We start from the raw sequence: 19,296 nt of genomic DNA on the forward strand, positions 1-19,296 counted from the left end.
TTAATCCAAATATCCGATCTCTTATTATTACGATGAGAAATAAAAACAACTTTCTGCTCCAGTATTTTAATGAAATGTAGAGCTTAATGAGTGAGAAATATTAACGAAGCTCGCCGGATTCAAGCATTTCCGCCGTGTCCGTACCGCATTCCAAAGATTTGTCATGATATTTTTATTATTACCGCTATTACGTAAATGAAGTCGTCAACTAATCTATTATATCACAACGTCATCCGTCGAACGTCCTTGCGGTAAGGGTCAGGTGGCCGGTCGATGGACCACTTTATAATACTCTCGCTTTTAAATGCTTGTTAGGTACAGGTGGGGCATACTTGTTAACTTGGTTGTGCAATGTAGGTGTGTTGTTTAGATATTCATTTCTTACTAAGTTTTAAGCTGTATTGCTTTAAGCTGACGGTCGACTGGCGCAGTGGGCAGCGACCCTGCTTTCTGAGTCCAAAGCCGTGGGTTCGATTCGGAAAATGTTTGTGTGATGAGCAAGAATGTTTTTCAGTGTCTGGGTGTTTATATGAATATTCTAAGTATTTATGTATATTGTTCATTAAAATATTAATCAGTCACCTTAGTACCCATAACACAAGCTACGCTTACTTTGGGGCTAGATGGCGATGTGTGTATTGTCGTAGTATATTTATTTATTTTATGTTTACGGTTCGTGCACAAATTCTTGTGTACAATACTAGTAGACAATTAACACATTAACTTCATTTTAAACTTAGAAGTTACCGAATCGGTGATAGCTTAGGCCTTCGGCGTCAGTTGCATCAACGGTGAACGAAAAAGTCGTGACGAAACCCCCATGCCTGAGTTATCCATAATGTTCTCAAATGCAGCTGGAACTCACTGGGTGGAGGACGGTGGGCGTACTGGTATCAATCCGCATTGGGCCGGCATGGTCGACTACGGTCTAAGCCCTTCATATATGAGTTTATATGATGAACTTAGTAAAACTCTACTAGGTACAGTAGTTTTTGGTGACCAAGCTCGTCCGCGGACGCTCTACCGCCATGCTTAGGTCAGCCGCCATGTAGAACTGCTGTGTTGCGACCTTAATGGCCATGAATTTAACAACTACCCTTGGTTTTATGAACTCACTTTGTAGGAGTGTTTGTCACTTTGTTTCCTTGCAAGCTCTGTGAAGTGTTGCGCGATGTTTTCATCTACCATCAGGTTACTATAAAAAAAACTTTGTTTTACGTTGCATTGTATCGCCAATAGTCAGAATTGTGATATGTTTTAGCTTTTAGTATTTCGATTAACCTTTATTTACCAAGGTCAAGGTGCGTACCTAAATTAGCTTCTTGTGTCTACGATTTTGGCAATCATGTAGCTCCGTATTTGGTTTGACCTTTTAAACAAGTGTTTATAAATGAGTTTATTGCGACATGTATCATTGCATTAGAAAATAACATACTTAACGGTATATTTTTTTTTGTTTGTATTATTAATGATATTTTACAATCCACTTAATTATAATTATCTCAAGTAGAGTTAATATATATGTTTTTTATAGCTCATTAACTAAAGAAACCAAATGGTAGATTGATTATAGGTGGATATAAGTCTGCTCTAGTAGTGAGAACTTTTAACAGATAAATTCATAACTAAATTATTTTAGGCCCGACACAGGAATCGAACTTAGAACCTAAGTTGAATATCCTCACCACTAGACCATCGAGGCACGCCTAAATAATAGACCAAGGTTTTAGGTTAATCTTAAAATTGTTTTTGGGTGTAGTTATACGTGTTTCAGATCTTCTCATTTCGTGCGTAATCTTCTAATTGTTCGAACCTTGGACTTCTTCTACAAGGTCTGTTCGGAGAGTAAAGGCAGTGGCATGCTTACTCATAAAGGTAAATAGCCGATATCAGATATGTAGTAGGTGTTACTATTGTGAAATTGAATTGAAAGCTCTTTGTTACCAACAACTTCTTAAGCAACGTTTATTTCAAATATCTTCATTATATCAGCCCATTACAAGGTCTTCCACAATAAGAAGGGTTTAGGCCGTGGTCCACCACACTGGACCAGGGCGGATTGCTGATTTCCGCACGTTGTTTTCCAGCACGGACAGCAAGTGATATTTTAATAGTATAAAACGCACATAACTTAGAACAGTTAGAGGTGCGTGCTGGGATTAGAACTCGGCCCCCTGAAAGTGAAACCGAAGTCCTAACCTCTAGGCTATCACCGCTTCTGTCTAACATCTTACTGTATAATTAATTATTATTTATTGTCTATTAAAGAGCCTCTCAACTATATAGCCTTCAACAAGATACGATGATAAACTGCATTGTATTCGACAGGGCGTTCCAAATTAGTGACCATCTCCACTAACGTCAAAGCCTTAAGATACTTATAAGTAGTGTGACAAAAATGAACCTTACGTTGTACGCCTTAAGTGCCGTTATCCTCTAAGTTATAAAATAACTTATGCATGTAAGGTGAACTATATCTATTACCTTTTACAACCATCATACCCTCGAGGTATATAGAAAACGGTTTACGCTAAAATACATCGTATTTCATAGATGCAAGCTATATAATCGATTTTAGATTAGGCATGTTTATACGCGCGCGGTGGACCTTATTTAATATCTTGGCTAAAACTCATTGTTTCAAAGTCATGCCTCCGATATTGATTCCCATATTGGCCGTAAGCGATGTGGGGTTGAAGGCTCTTTGTAACCATAATGTACAGGTTAATTATTAATAGCACAATGTTTAATATATTGGTTGGCCTATATATTATGTATCTTATACCTACGTTGATTTATATTTTAGCTTACGATTTCGTATTTATAAATACCTCCAGGCTTAATTATTGGTTTGCGTCAATTCAATTCAAATTCAATAATTCTCTATTCGTGTTGGCTTATCAGGGGCACTTATGGAGCGTTCAGATATAAAAGTTTACATTATTGGGAGGTGAAGTTGATAGCAACATTCGTTAAACTAAAGCTAGGCGGGTTCCAAACGAGCCCATAACGCACTTAGAAGGGTTTTTTTTGTTATCCCCATCTCACGCTCAATTAGAAATTAGCTACGAAATTATTATATTTTTATTATTATAACTCTTTATTTGTATACCAGATCGCTAATATATATAAAAAAACATAAACATGAAGAAAGAAGTAGAATACAAAAGGCGGCCTTATCGCTTAGTAGCGAGCTTTGCACAGAAAAAACAGCAGGTGGTACAATTTTATCCCGAACGTAACTCTCGTTTACTTTGAAAAGAATAACTGTTATCATCTCAAGAGAATGCTCCGGTGTCGGAGCACAACGTGCGCAGAGAGTACATCGCTGAAGATCTATTTGGTTATAAGTATAAAGATTCAAGATAATAAATAACACCGCGAAGATTCTCCTGCTTCTCGCGGAGTATAGCAAATTAAGCTTAATTTTTATAGTACGACTAATATCTTTTTATCATTACTACTATTATTATAACTAAAATATATAATTTGGAAAACTGTGTAATTTTCTAGAAGGCTTTCATCGTATTCCTAGATACGTAAGTGCCTAGCTAGTAGTAGTAGTAATTAGCTACGATTAAAATGGATTGAAGAATGCATTTTTTAACAAAAAACCGGATGCAATGTTTGTGCAGTGCGGATAAGGTTAATTTGGTATAATAACTTACCTCAACGCACATACCTATTTGTAGGTTTTGTAGGTATTTCTGAACGTTTAAAATGCTAATTCATCAGTTTCATTCCGATTCTGCTGGATTACAAATAAAAACAATAAACAGAGGATATTCTTAAACATTCGTATAGTTTGTAGCGTACAAAATCTCTTCGTTCTACTCGGATAGCAGATTTCACTGAGAGGAAATCATACCTATTGTTTGTTTTAATTAGCATTTTACAATTCACAAATTAGATAGCAGACTTGAAAATATTTCAAGAGAAAGGTATAAGTTGTAATTGGCTATACTTGATTACTATACTTCCATTTTTTTATTTTCTGTTATTAGCTGTAAGTTTTCCTGTACAATAAAATGAATAAATAAATATGTGTCTTGCGTCAATATGAATAGCATATGATAATCGACTAAGACACTGGGAGGTTTCTTTGCATCGTTGGAGTCCATGTAGGACTGAGGTGCATCGATAATGCAGTCGTATTTATATCATAAAACCCATCAACTCAATGTCATGAACATTGGTTGTTAATTAAAGTTTAATTATTAACTCACTTTCTAAATTTACTGTAACACATATTATCTTTAGTTTTTAAATCATTATAATCATTTAAACAGTTGTAACTCTACTGCTGATAACTGCAACTTTTTAATTTGCAATCCTTTGCCTGACCTGTCCGCTCTCGCTCATCTTGTCCTAATCCAAAGGTTGCCTGGCAGAGATCGCTACCAAGCGATAAGGCCGCCTTTTGTATTCTACTTGTCTTTGTATTTCTATTGTTTTTTTTTTCCTTACTTTATAGTGGTGTACAAATAAAGAGTTATATAATAAAATAAATAATAAAGTTGGAGCGATTATACAGATAGGTATTGCTGCGCATTTTATCGTACGGTACGTTCATAAACTATGAAATGATAGAGTGATTAAATATCACTATATATATAAAATTTTCAAAATTGAGTAGGGAAATACTCCCAGACTAAATTGAAGCTCTCGAAAATTTAATTATCTTCGATATGAGCCGTGACCCAAATTGATTCGATTATGTTGATTAATCAACAACATGCTTCTGTTACAGGTGATAGCGGTTAGGGCTTTGTCCCCCCCTTTCCACACCTCCACCACCATGCACCATCTAGGGTTAGCGCACCTCTAACTTTCCGAGTTAAGTTCTTTTTAAATAAAAAAAAAAAACTATCAGAATATCAAGCTTTAAGAGTAAAGAAAAACATCGTAAGGAAACCTGTACCTATACCTGATAGTTCTCCAGTATGTTTTCAAAGGCCTTCGAAATCTACTAATTTGCACTTAGCTAGTTCGTTGTACTAAAACCTAAACCTAAGATGTAGGAACAGTTTATTTTCCCGGGCTTAAAATTGTGCAATGTCTATGTGCATCTTCATGATGCAAGCTATATCAATGCAAAATTTTCTCATGATCCGTTTTGCACTCCAGCAGTTTAAAAAAACAGTTTTTATTAATAATCCGGAAACAGTATCCCTTTGTATTTTCGGTATCCTTTGTCCTCATACCTTATATGTTATATCTTTGTGTTAAATTTCATCAAGAGGTGCAGGTTGAGCCAAACATAAGTAAAAAAACAAACAGACTACTTTTGCAAACAGTATTACCTACTACGGTTTCATCTTATCTGTCGGGCCAGTAACGGGTTGATAATGACGATGATAAATCGTGTCGATAAGTAAGCTCAGGTGACTTCTCTCAAACTATATAAGCTACGGAGTGCAAGCTCCCAAAAGAGCCAAAATCCAATTGATAAGAACAATGCGTATACACGGTGCACCGTTTATAACGTGCTGCGTTTCCAACTGCAAGGATGTGGTGTAACACACGTGGCTTGAAGCGACACCCAGAGTAAGAGAAATCAGAAAATACTAAAACTTTTTATAGCGGCAAAAACGTTTTGCAAATCGAATCTTTACGTATTTCCGAAACCAATTTCATATCTCCTCTACACAATATGTAATAAGAGGAAGCGTTTGCGTATGAGTGAATACAATACTGAGCGCACCGAAACTAGTGGCTTAGGTGGTAGCAGCCAATGTGCGTGCTAGTTTAAGAGCCAAATGGAAGCTGTCGAAAACGATAATGTGTTCAATATGAACCGTGACCCAATTGATGGGAACAATGCGTGTAAACGGCGCATCGCTAATAACAATCGCAATGTGTCGGCCTCGACGCGCTACGCTGCGTTGACCACTGCAAGGGCGCGGCGGTAGACGCACGTGGCTTGAAGCTTTAGCGACCCTGCAGACAAAAGGTATAATTAAGCTATTAAAACAAACGTGAGGTTTATTTCTGTACACAGTGCACAAAGCGTGGGATCCAGAAACCCTGCCGGATTTAACCTCAAACTCATATAAGCTAAGATATAACAAATAATTAAATTAATAATTAAATATGCTTTCTTTTCTGTGCACGGCGCAGAGGCAGTCTTACCGTATAATATAACTGTAAGAATGTCTGCCGAAAACACATTTTTTCCGAACAACAATCTATCCGATCTACAGGAAATATCCGATCTTCAAGTAATATTCAACATAATGGAGGTTTACTTCATGTAATAAAATATTAAAACATTAATATCTGCGTTTAAAAATTTTCAAATTCGTTTATTTTTTCTGCTGCTTGTAACCACCGCAATTTATTGAAATGATACCACCGCCGTAACACGCCTTAACTTAAGGTATGTGACCTGTCAAATTTGTATACACTTGTACAATATAAACGTTTGGTTCACGTGACGTTAGTATATATGAAAACTTACACTAAGACTACAGCAGTGACCGCCCTACATCACGCATTGGCCGCATGCTAGGCCGACGAACAATCGTAGTTGTAACCACGTAGTGCGCGAGGTCCCTAAATCATTGAACTGTCAAAGTTACGGCTAGGTGTTACGGCATATTAATGTGAAGCGAGGTGTCCGTCGAATACGGTCGTGCTATCCCACCGGAAACCGGCGCTACGTGGAATACTCATGGCAAATTCTGAACCAGGGGTGCCAGTTGCTTAGAAACTGTCAATTTTATAACTTGACACTCATTGTGGCAAATGACAATTGTACACAATGTTTGTATAATAATAATACTTTTTATAGTAATAATTGTCGGACCAAGCAGATGATGGATTGCCGGATGGTAAGTGAAAAACCATATACGGGTGTATATGGTTTTTCACTTACCATCCGGCAATCCATCGGTTATATGGTTATATGGTTGTATATGGGTATATACAACCATATAACCATATAACCGATAAACAGAGCGTAGGGCATGGGCATGCAAGAGCACGCTCTGCAAAGTGTAAAGTTTTATACGCGTTATTACTACTCCGTTTGCTCAGCTTCGTAGCGTCTTAGCGTTTTGTTAAATATCTCTCAACCGTTCTGTGGCTATCAAACAAAACTTTTTTTATGACGTAGGTATATGAACGAATGTTTTTTATAGTTTACTAGTTGTACCCTGCCACGCGGCACATTTTTATGGAATGTTTGAGAAATGAGAAACAAAACAAAGAATACATTACATAATATGTCAGCGAGTGTTTTTCTCGCTTTCGGCAGATGTCGCAGTTACTGGTACATCGATCGTTAAAAAAACTGTAGTTTCGCGGTCGCGGATATGTGACTGATGCAAAAAATAGATAAAAACAATATTTGATGCGGATATATACACATACAATATTATGCTCAAATTTCAGCTCGATCGGTGCAGAACTTTTTGAGTTTTTGAAGCGTACACAAACCAACATAACATTTTATATATATAAGATGCTAATTTGCAGTTTTTAAATAATATCATAGATACTAAGTCCGTTCACAGATGATGCCTGAATAAATTTTATTAAAATACAGAGTTTGCATATCATCCTTTTTTATTAGCAATAATTCGTCATTGACAACCCTAACAACGATACACTGCCAAAAGAAAATTATAATCCACGTGCCCTTTTAAATTGTATTGCAGTTTACCTTTAGTTCGCTCAGTCAATAATCGGTTAGGCGAGAACACGCGCGAATCATTATTTATTATAATCGCCTTATTTGCTTAAGAAACTAGAGTTTAATTTTATGTTATTTATTTATGCTCAGAAAATATTACTTGTACGTATTTTATACAAGTAATAAAATTAAGTTGGTTTTATGTGAGGAAATGTTTAAACTGTCGTGAGTTATATTCAAATACATAAACGGCTAAACTTGTTCGAACCCGATGAATATTTTTTTCGGGAATGGAAGCTCATGATTTTGGACACCGAACGGTATCTAAACTAGTCGGATTTACTCCAACAAAAATGCACGTGAGTTCCGTCGTTTATATAATTCTGTCGTTGATAATCTCAGATAGGTACCACATCGTAATATACCTACATAAAGTTTTGATAATGAACCGCATAAGAAATTCTATAAAAAAACACCCGGGAATGATAGATAGGTAGCTACTAAAAAATACAGTGTATTATAAGTTTAAATAAACTAAATGGTCCTTATGACTAGTATCGTGAAAATTCAGGTGAAAAGTTTTTGTAGAAAATATATTTTCTGGGCCCTACCTTAAAACTACCAAAAATTCTTGCGTGGCATTTGACAGTTAGTTTCGGGGCTATATTAGAACTAAAAATAAGTACGTTATGTTTATCGGTAGGTTGGAAGTTAGGTAGGTAGGTACGTACCTAATAATTTATTTGTAGTTACAAATTTGTAGAGATTTATGGTTTTTTGTGATAAAATTTGTGTAAATAGACATTAATGGACAAAGTGAACTTGATCAGTGCTTGCAAATCATTGTTTCGCAGTTTTATGTATTTTAATGGTGACAGTGTTTACGTTAAGTGAGCATGGCGCCATCAAGCGACGGCCGCGGGTACTTTTACAGTACACATCTAAATCGCCGGAGCGTGTCGAGTCTAGCTTTCATAGCTTAAGCTACTCGGTAAGAGATGGCGCTGATCGAATTTCGAGCTTTATTCTCTTTTGTATTATTTATTTTAAAATAAAATATACTTGTTAATTATCTAGTGCAAAAATACAAAGATAAACTAAATTAATTCTATTATTTTTCACAGGCCGAACCGGGGGAAACGATAGCTACAACCAAAGAAGGTAAATTATGTCTGTACATATCTTTTTTTTATCATGATAAGTTAGTGGGAACCGTAGGAGTTTTGGACGAACTCCTTGGCGGTGAGGACTTATAAATGGAAGGCCCTGGATTCGATTCCTGGCAGTGACAATTTGGGAACTTACATTTTTTTAATTGGTCTGGTGGGAGGTTTCGGCTGTGGCTATCTGCCCTACCGTACCCTAACAGGTTAGCCTGCTACTACCTTAGACTGCATTCTTACCTACCACCTGACGAGATCACAATGGAAATTATATAGGCCGAGGATGATTATGATGGCATTCATAAAATTTTCAGAGGAATGGGTGACCCGTAAAACGAGCGAAGTGACCACTACACGAAAAATCGCGACACATGTTAAGCGTGAACTCGTATTGGAAGATGGCAGAATCCTCAAAGACTCCGGGCCAAAGATATCCACCTCAGTCAACGAGGATACGCATACCACAAACTTTCAACAAACCGAGGTACGTACCAAAGATGATACAAACATGATGGTATTTACTGCTGATAATAAATAGAAATATTATTAACTAACCGTGCACAACGTGTAAATAAAAACCAAATAATACATCATAGGCTTTAGAGGTACTGTCTCTGAGGCGTATCTGTGAAATCGAAAAGCTAATAGTTTTTGAGTTAACCACAGACATAGTTTTACCGAATGAAATCAGATACAGCCCTAATATCACATGCAAAATTGAAATCACGTGACTTCTGTCACTTTACTAGGTACGCGTCGCGTAGCGTAGGTACTATGCGCGTGTCGGTCTTTTATTTTCAATAGGGTGGCCATAAGTAAACATTTAGAATGTTTCGAATTTATTTGTATGGAAAAATAATTATGCTTTTTTTAAAAATATTTGTACAGGGTGATTCCTTGTAAAATATAGTGCTCTTTCTAGATTGTTTCGTAATTCAGTTACACGTTGTATAAGTCGTTAGGTTAGGTCCTTTGTTATGACGTGAAGGAGAACGATATTTCTTGAAAAATATCTTCCTGTAAACCACCCTTGGGAATTTGATGTTTTTCGAGGGTAGTAAGTATGTTAGTCTGACCTTTCAACCAAGTCTTTGTCAAAAATCAAGTTGCATGGTGTATTAGTCAGTCGATTATGAACTAGGATCGTTGAGAAATCAATAAGGTGCAACATTTTTGCATTAAATGCTTTTGTTTTACAGCACAGAGTACCTGAAGATCAAGGAGCGGAGACTAAGGCTGATCCCATTGAAGGAAATCACAAGGACGGTGTCTACATAGAAGGTACTTATATAAATTTCATAGTATTCGCACAGATATTGGTGTTAACTATCCAGGGTACTTCATTCTGACAACTGATGCATGTTAAAGCAATTGGTATTGAATTGCTTCAAACGAATACAACTCCGAAAAGTTAGATGTGCGTGCCGGGGTTCTCATACTGCTTCCCCGAAAGTGAAGCTGAACTCCTAGCCACTAAGCTATCACACCTTTTACTCGTCTATTACCGCCGTTTACTAACCTATCTATCACATAACTTTTATTTATCATCAACTTAGCCTATAACAATCCACTGCTGACTAAAGACCCCTCCAACGGGAGAATTTCCAATAATCAGAACGCTGGGCAGACTTGTGATCGCAATAGATGGTAGTAACACAGACACTGCTGCCCGCTTCGGTATATTCCCTTATCCCTTAGTCGCCTCGTACGACACCCGCGGGAATACAACTATATTCTGATCTGTCGTCAATATTCGGCCGTCACTACGTTTTATCATTACGGGCCTTATACTCTTAATCCTTCAACAGAATTGCAAGATGCTCCAGACGGAGCGGTCGCCCCAGCAGGTGCCAAAGTGCTGGTATCATCATGCGTGGTCGCGAATCACGGTGGGAAGGTGCGGGAAAGCCACGAACGACGGGTTCTTACCCGGAACGTCACTGATAGAGTCCGCGAGACAGAAGAGAGCATACATCGAGGGGATACAACTCATGATGTGAGTCCTGATATTATATCTACTTAAGACGCAGATTTTTCCAGAATTAGGTTCAAACAACATATTGTACTTTTATTAAATCTAGTAAGTAGTTTTTGGCAGAAAAAATTGGATATTATTCTTGACCATACTTCTGCCTAAATGGTTAGGTTTGGTACGCGTAATACTGTGTAATACTTTCTTGACGTAAAAAAAAAACAAAGTTACCCGTAACGTAAAAAAAATTGCAGCAATTTTTATCGCTATAAATGAAAATTTTAGACTAACATAAAAAATGCTTTACTTTTTGGATTACTGATTATGTTATTTTGTTATGTTTAATTTAAGTGCATCCAGTAAGTCTTAGAGCTATTTGCATTCTAGCTTGCATCCAATAAAAAAAAAGTCTTTCATTGAAGACTTGTAAATATCTCTATTATGTTTATTCTATATCTCATATATAACTAAAAAAGAATTATGGTTCTAGAAGAGCTATGAGAAAGAAAAAAAAACTGAGCATTTACTTTGTCTCGTAAGAACAAGTTGTTCCATTAAAATCGCTACTATATCACATAAAAATATTTGCCGTCAAAGATGACGCAATTTACGAAGGCTTTCGGTCCTGCAACGATGACGAGAGTTGGGTTCAGTGCAGACAGTAGATAAGGACACAAATATAAACCAACTGTAGGAAAAAATATATTTGTAATAGCTATGTGGGGCTGATTTTTATGAACAGAATTCTCTAAATCAAACTATATTGGCAGGTTTAAAAGGAATATCATCCTTTTCAGTATTTTTTTTTTAAGAAAAAGACAACTATGTATATTTAGTCAGACCAATTTAGTTAGGGTTTGTGTTAGTGTTTGATAGAGTCAGGACCACTAATGTTATAAATAGAATCGCGTGCGTTCAAAATGAGTTCATTTGTTTCCATTTTTATGAATATGAAGTCAGTGGTTGTTTCAAACTCAGGTTTGAATCAGCTGAAGCTGAAATACTACAATATAATGTTAAACTTTATTAAATTAATGAGCACGATCACTAAATTAATGGGCCGCCACAACATATTATCAACAAAATGCGTACCTAGTACCCTACTATAAACTTGTAATTTTTTTTTCGCGGTGTTTTTGTTTGTTTGTAGATATTCGGAAAGACAAAGTAATCAGTATGTGTTGAGCATAAAATTAATAGAACAATTTGAAAGCAGTTTAGTGAAATACGTAGGTATCTATGTCTACCGAAAAAGTACTTAGATACGATTTTTATTTATATTTTTGACTTTCCATAGAACTATTTGGCTGACTTTGACACATTTTGTGTTTTATAGCGGAAGTGGTTATCTCGTGGGTTTAATTTAATAACTGTTTAAAGTTATGTGTTGATCGAGTAAAAATTTTTTGACGGTTGTCTGCGCAACCCCTTATCTCGCGAGAAGACATGTTGATAGGGTGTCAAGGATCGATTTCATTCAGAGCACTCGGTATCTTGTACTCACTAATGGAACCCTGGGAACTGAATTGTGGACTTGACGCACTTGTCCTGGATCCTAGGTATTTAGCGATAAGGCGTTTTGCCTATTGACAGATTTAATGTGTGATGGAAAAACATTCTGAATCACCATCGTTGCATTGCAATAAAACATTGATGCTTCAAAATAATAATTTTAACATAGGAATAAATTTCTCATTGTTTTTAAAAATTAATAAAATATACGTAGCGTTATTTATCCTTTGTAACAAACTCTTTTTAGTCTCTCAAGATAGTCTCAAAATATATTCCTTTAAACGCGAAGATTTAGACCACTTTTATTATTTATAGCTCCAGTATGATCAGTGTCAGTTTCGTAAGATATAAATAAGGTTACGTGAATTTCTGCCATCATCTCCTCAGCTTAAGATTGCCTGTTAGAGATTGCTTGCAGAAATAAGGCCGTCTTTGCATGCCTTGTGTTGCGGGCAATAATTTTTTTCATTTTCTTCTTCTTAATAATTTTCCACTGCTGGACTAAGAAGTTTTTTTTATTTTATTCCACTACAAGTTAGCCCTTGACTGCAATCTCACCTGGTGGTAAGTCATGATGCATTCTAAGTTGGTAGTGGGCTAACCTGACAGGGAGTATGGTAGTCATACCCCTAGCCACATCGCACCGGAACACTAAATCTCTTAGCGGCACGTCTTTGTCGGTAGGGTGGTCTAACTAGCCACGGAAAAAGCCTGTCACCTGACTAGACCAGAGAAAATTCAGAAATTGTAAATTCCCAAATTGTCTCTGCCGGGAATCGAACCCACGGGACCTCCTGCTGTAGCTGCGCCAGGAAGGTCGTCAAAGTTAGGTTAGGTTAGGAGGAGTTAGGATTTTGTATGAGCTATAGATTGACCACGCTGTTGCAACGCGAGTCTCAATGAAGCCTACCTAACGTAAACGTAACCTAAAGTCAAGTCTGCCTGTTTTTAGTGACTCTACCACCGGTTCGGGAGGCAGATTCTGTTTGCATGCTAGTGATTATAACGGGGACCGACGACTTTACGTTCTCTACGACTCCAGAGGACGGGCAACACCGATTTCCTAATTCCAAGCTGGAACTATGAATGTCTGAACCCAAGACCTCATGACCCGTGGTCTATATATAGATATGCTAACCTCTAGGCCAACGAGGTAGTTCGACGAGCAGTGGCGTTCGTCCAGTACGAGTTATGAAAAACTTAAGGATAGGCGTTGCAAGAGCTATAAAAAGCGTACCCTTAACTATTTATAACTCGTACCTACTGGAGATTTTCTTAATTTTATATCATCTGCATACCCTGTGCATAACCTCTATGCACACCACTGTCGACGAGGATGCGAAGAGGTATGTCTAACAGGTTTATGTTTAAGATCTTAATGATCCTTAGCAGGTCGTGCAGTATGTTCTTTACACATATTATCAGAGGTCATCTGAAGCTTTTGAAGGTAAACTCGTTGCTATGATAAGGGCAACCACATACCAGACCTAAGCTGTACCTGTTAGAACAAACAATAAACGATTTTATCTCAACCTGTGGTATGAATTTAGTTGTACTATCACGGCGTAAATGTAGATTCTTAAATAATATGATTTTAACTCTTATTACTCAACGTAAATACTTATTCTATAACTCAGAAGTTGCCGTTCTATTCAATTATACATTTTAATGATAAAACTTACAAGAGCTCAAATAAAATTTGAAATATCATACCTACAAGTATTTACAGGAACTAAAAATAATTGCAATAAATCCGACAAGAAATAAGTATAGAATGTATATCATTAAAATTTGACCAAAAAATCTACTAAATTCTAATCAACTAGAATTAGTGAGAATAGTTATAAGGCACCCTTACAAAAAACTAGAAAATAAAAAGGAATCACGCAATACATTTCGAGAAATCGGTGTACTATAAAAATAAAATGCAGTATAAAAATAAGGATATATTTTTGAACTCCATTTTTTTTTAAGTTTTTGTGTGTGAATTAAAAAAAAGCTTTGAACGGTTCAAGTATGTATCGAGCCGTGGTAATTCATCTAGTAAGTTATACGTACATGAAGAATCTACATGATTTATTTGCAAAATAACGAATCTGATTAAACGTCGAACATGAAATTATTTTTTTAAGTTACAACTTTAATACGCATAAATATCTCCGGTTTAAATCTAAAAAAAGGCGTTTTAATTTGTAAGTGACTGGCGCCGCTTTGGTCGGTATTTTTATTTAAAACCCCAGTTAAGTTTTACTACTGTTTCGTATGACCAAAGTGGATTTATGAATTAGTAGAAAGAGGATACCAGATGCGGTAACTCTACCATAATTCGCTCTGATGATTATTATCAATTTATAAAAATAAACTACGATGTGGTCTAACTCCAGGCTTGTACTTACATTTTTTTATAAGAAATGCACAATACTTCTTATAATTAATTCATTTTACTTTAAGTATTATTGACAAAGGGATCGATTACCCAAATCTGCTGAGCAGGATACGGTTGGCGGTACCAAGGCATAATAATAGGTCGAATCCAGGCAGATCGGCTCAGTTGTGTAGAATAGGACGACATTCCATCCCGTGTTTAAAAAAAGAGCTCAAAAAACTTTTAAAAGTATTGCATAATAGCTTGTAATCTTTCATGGTTCATATATTAAGAGGGCTATATGCACGTTTGCTTCCTAATAAATAAATACACTTTTGGTCCGATCCTGTTCGATCCAAAGTTGGGCAAGCTAACCACTAGACCAACGAGACCATAAATCTATTATCAGATCAATTATAAAAACAAACTATCAAAATTAAAGTATTAATCAATAAATGTGTTACATCAAATTTTATTTTATTGTAAACAACAATGAATACTTTTCATACCAATGCATACATTTTAAATAATTATTGCGAAGTATTTGGTCTCGTACGATGTTCCAATCCATTGAGTTGTACGCCGCGAGGAGGTACCTTAACAAAAAGAGAGGCCGCTTTTTATATTTCACATTTTGGCCTTTTTTGCACTGGGGAATGCATTTACTACGGAGGATGTGTGGGAATCAATGGCGAGCCACAATACCCACTTAACCTTAGCAAGAGCGACGTGATTTAGGTGGTTTACTCTTTGGTGCTGAAAGTTGAGTGGGCATGAGCGTTATAAGTAGATTCATGTTTATGTTTTTGATGGAGAGCTGTTTGAATATTTCGGGCTTAGTGTTGTTGATGTTGTTGGTCATCAAGGTACAGTACAGTTGTATATTCCTAGAAGAAAGATCGAGTTGCGAAGGTAAGGGACACGCATAAAATGGAGCAGCGTTTATTCAGATGAGCGTCCACATAAATCGATGGGATTTTGAAATTATAATTTGCACGGAGATAGATCGCCGCGGGCGCTGCACCCACGCCGCTGCCCGCAACTAGCGGGCCGCAGTCCCCGCAACTGTGAAGCGTTGTTTAAACTTTAAATATAGAACATAAAACAATAACTTATATTTTACTAGTTGTATGCAGCCACGTTTCGCTATGGCTGCCTCATAAAAAAATCTGGGCTAGCGTTCAAATTATTTTTATGCCGACCTTCGTGGCGCAGTGATGAGCGCTGTGGTCTTTTGGGCAGAGGTGACGGGTTTGATTCACTTTGGGAATTTATAATTTCTGAATTTTGATAATAAAAAAATAAAAAAAGATGGGAGACTTCGAACGTGGCTTGTTACCACTCTACCAAAGACGTGCCGCCAAGCGATTTTGCGTTACTGTATGATGCCGAGTAGGAACTATTTAGGTTTAATATAACTGCTATACACCTATAAGGTCAGCCTGTTAATATCTTAGACTGCATCATCATTCACTACCCGGTGAGATATTTTTTTACTCGAGTGGTATCATTTACTACCCGGTTGAGACTTTTTTATTACTTAAGATTATAAATCTAAAATTTTGCAGTAATGTTGACTAATGTTCAACTATTTGCCATATGTATAATCATTTCTACAAAAAAACATTAGGAATAAAAATAAAAATCAGGGCGGCAGTATGTAGGTACCTTTTTTTAGTTTTTTACTTATTATATATTTTGTGTACCACCACAAAACCATAAAAATTTTATTATTAATGCCAAATACTGCTGGTATTACGACTGATAGTTGTGCGTATACATATATAAACGAACCGCAAATTATATCTAAGTTTATTATCACGATTATAAAAAAGTGACAGATTTGCTGTTTTTAAAGTATTTAATCTACTTATATTATTTAAAAATGTATTTTTTTGTAATTTTTAAAATTTACTGTTATCCGTGACTTTGTCTGCGTTTATTTTTGGTATTTATATATCTTTCTGGGTTAAAGTCGTCAGAATGCAAACTATTATATAATGAAGTTGTCCTTTATATATTGTATATAAATATAGGACAACTTCATTATAAATGCGTTATATTTATGACTACATAGTCAACAAATGCTTTGCTTTTCTCGTGGATAACTTTTAAGTACCACAAGTACTTAAAAGTTAAGTAAGACAAGCTACATGATTGTCGTACAAATTTCATCAAGATCGGTTCAATGTTTGAACCAAGTATAGTTTACAAAAAAACAAACGGACGTATATGCATGTATAATATTAGTATGGATTAAAAAAGTGAATCATGTGTACACAACAGGTTCAAATATTAGAGTTACAACATATTCAAACATTAGAGTTAGACCGCTAAAAGCTATTTTGTTTGCTTAACAGGCCGTTTGGTGACCTCACAGTTGCAATAGCAAAACTACATTTGTATAGATTGTTACATGTAGCTAAAGACCTGCTTTTGTTTACAAACTATTTGATTATTATCTCAAAGATAATACGAAATCGAATTCTTGGAACATATTATTTTGTAACATGGCAATATTATGGCGAGAATATGAGTCCGGAATTCATAATTTACACTAACATTATAAATGTAAATTATGCCTGTTTATAGTTATTCAACTACAAATTAGCCCAACCGATGGTAACGGGCCAACCAGTTAGGGAATATGGTAGTTATATTAAAACGCCGAATCGCTTAGCGGTACACCATTCTCGATAGGGTGTTAACCAGCTACGGCCAAAGCCTCCCACCAGACATAATGTTTGTTTGTTTGTTAATTAAAATGGCTCGAATACTTAATCGATCTTGATGAAATTTTAAAATTGAGCTCTAAGGTTACTTTCACGGGCATTTCAAAATATAGCCTTTATTAATGCACGGTTTCACAGCAAAACTGATCTTATCGAAATTAGCACAAAAATAGCTTGCATCCTGGAAACGGAGATTAAATACTTTTAATACCTGCGAAAACTAGTTCCCTTAGATTTTTAGAAAGCGAGAAAAAAAACGGATGAATACGCGGGCAACAGCTTGTACATAACATGAGAGGTCCCTTGGTGTTATTCAGTACTTCAGATTTGCCACCATTTTATTTCCTTTTAATTCAAAACTTTTCCTTTTACTAATTAAGATATTTTTTATATGTTTCCTTTAACTTTCTTATACTATCGAAGAAGCTTATATACGTCGTATAATCTTTTTTAACCCCCAATGCAAAAACGATGGGGTTTTGTAAGTTTGATTGGTCTGTGTGTGTGTGTCTGGAAGAACCGATTTTGTTTTTTTCTGTTTGAAAGGTTAGTTAGTCGGAAGTGTTCTTAGCTATTTTTAATAAAAATCGGTATAAGATGGCCGCCACAAAGTCCCATGTTTCATACTTTTTCACAATTCCTTCAATATGGATATCAAATGAAAGGCTTACAATAATGTATACGATATTGAAAGTAGGAATTTTTTTAATTTTAAATTTGTATTCTATTATCTAATCCTCCATCCTAGAGTATTTATTTACTGTGATTATTTTGTTAGTACTCATCTCAGCTCATCAAATTTAAAGTATGACCATCCTACGAATATAAATATTCTAAGTACCCACTTACATGTTATTATATTCATTGCAGTAAGTAGAGCTTTACTTTAATTGAATGCAGTTATGTAATAAAAGCGTGTCTTGTCGGTATTTAGTGATTACGTATTCCGCGTAACGACTTTGTAACGGGTCAATTGGATATAAATGTATTATGTGCTCTGTTGTGAAAATTATGTTGTTAGTTTCAATAATAGAATCTGATTAAATATTTTTATGTTCCGCTGGTCTAGTGGTTGGTATGTTTAAGAACGGTAACGGTAAGTATTTATGTAGGTATATTATTTATAAAATTATTCATCAGTTAGTTATCTTAGTACCCATAACACAAGGTACGCCTACTTTGGGACTAGATGGCGATGTGTGTATTGTCGTAGCATATTTGTAGTATATTTATTCTAATGCGGGTCTAAAACCTTCTCTCCTATTAGAGAGGACTTTACCCAGCAGGTAAGACTTGCACTTTACTATATTTTTCGATATCTACTAATTTTAAATGGCCTACTGCAGGCCACATACATCTTCTAGGAGATAGGGATATACTCTATGTATATATAGGAAGATACTCTTGTCAACACTTAGGAGATTCTACCTACCGCGAAATTTCTAACAGAAAATCCAATATTTAAAAATTTTCATGCTTTCAATAAGATCTTCGAGGCAGTTATTTAAAATATTTCACACTAACATTATAAGATATCAAATGATTACTATCATCATACAAAGAGGATACTAGAAGCTCATTGTTTAATAAAACTACAAATTCAACAAGATTTTTTTTTAACTTATACAAAATAGCTTTGATTAAAGTAAAACGATTTTCAAATAATTTGGACCATATTGCGATGCCCTGACGGGGCTTCATATGCATATACCTACTGATATGTTCAAAGTATTTTGAGCTGTCTGAAAGCAATAAATTAATGAATTTATGTATTATAATATCCTTACCATCATAGCGTGCCGCGACTATTAGTATTATTTTTCTCAAAAGGAATAAAGATAAGTACCCAGGCAAGAGAATATTTTTTTTTTGCAAAAAATAATTCAGTTCCAAATGAGTTTGTAATATCGCTATCG

The 19,296-nt window shown here is 35.7% G+C and overlaps 1 protein-coding gene across 3 annotated transcripts in view; it reads left to right on the plus strand.

Annotated features, from left to right (window-relative positions):
* Positions 1-19,296, plus strand: part of LOC120628676 — a 135,121-nt gene that overhangs the window by 41,845 nt on the left and 73,980 nt on the right. Inside the window, exons 1-5 of one of the 3 annotated variants that reach the window (XM_039897231.1) lie at positions 7,835-7,995; positions 8,761-8,797; positions 9,114-9,283; positions 9,999-10,080; positions 10,608-10,795. In XM_039897231.1, the coding sequence (XP_039753165.1) occupies positions 7,927-7,995; positions 8,761-8,797; positions 9,114-9,283; positions 9,999-10,080; positions 10,608-10,795 (546 nt within the window). In that variant the 5' untranslated portion in view covers positions 7,835-7,926. Of the gene's footprint in view, positions 1-7,834; positions 7,996-8,397; positions 8,628-8,760; positions 8,798-9,113; positions 9,284-9,998; positions 10,081-10,607; positions 10,796-19,296 lie in introns of those variants that run through there. The other 2 variants (XM_039897228.1, XM_039897230.1) reach the window with 2 other exon arrangements.

The sequence above is a fragment of the Pararge aegeria genome, chromosome 13 (genome assembly GCF_905163445.1).
Source record: "Pararge aegeria chromosome 13, ilParAegt1.1, whole genome shotgun sequence".
Taxonomy (NCBI): Eukaryota; Metazoa; Arthropoda; class Insecta; order Lepidoptera; family Nymphalidae; genus Pararge; species Pararge aegeria.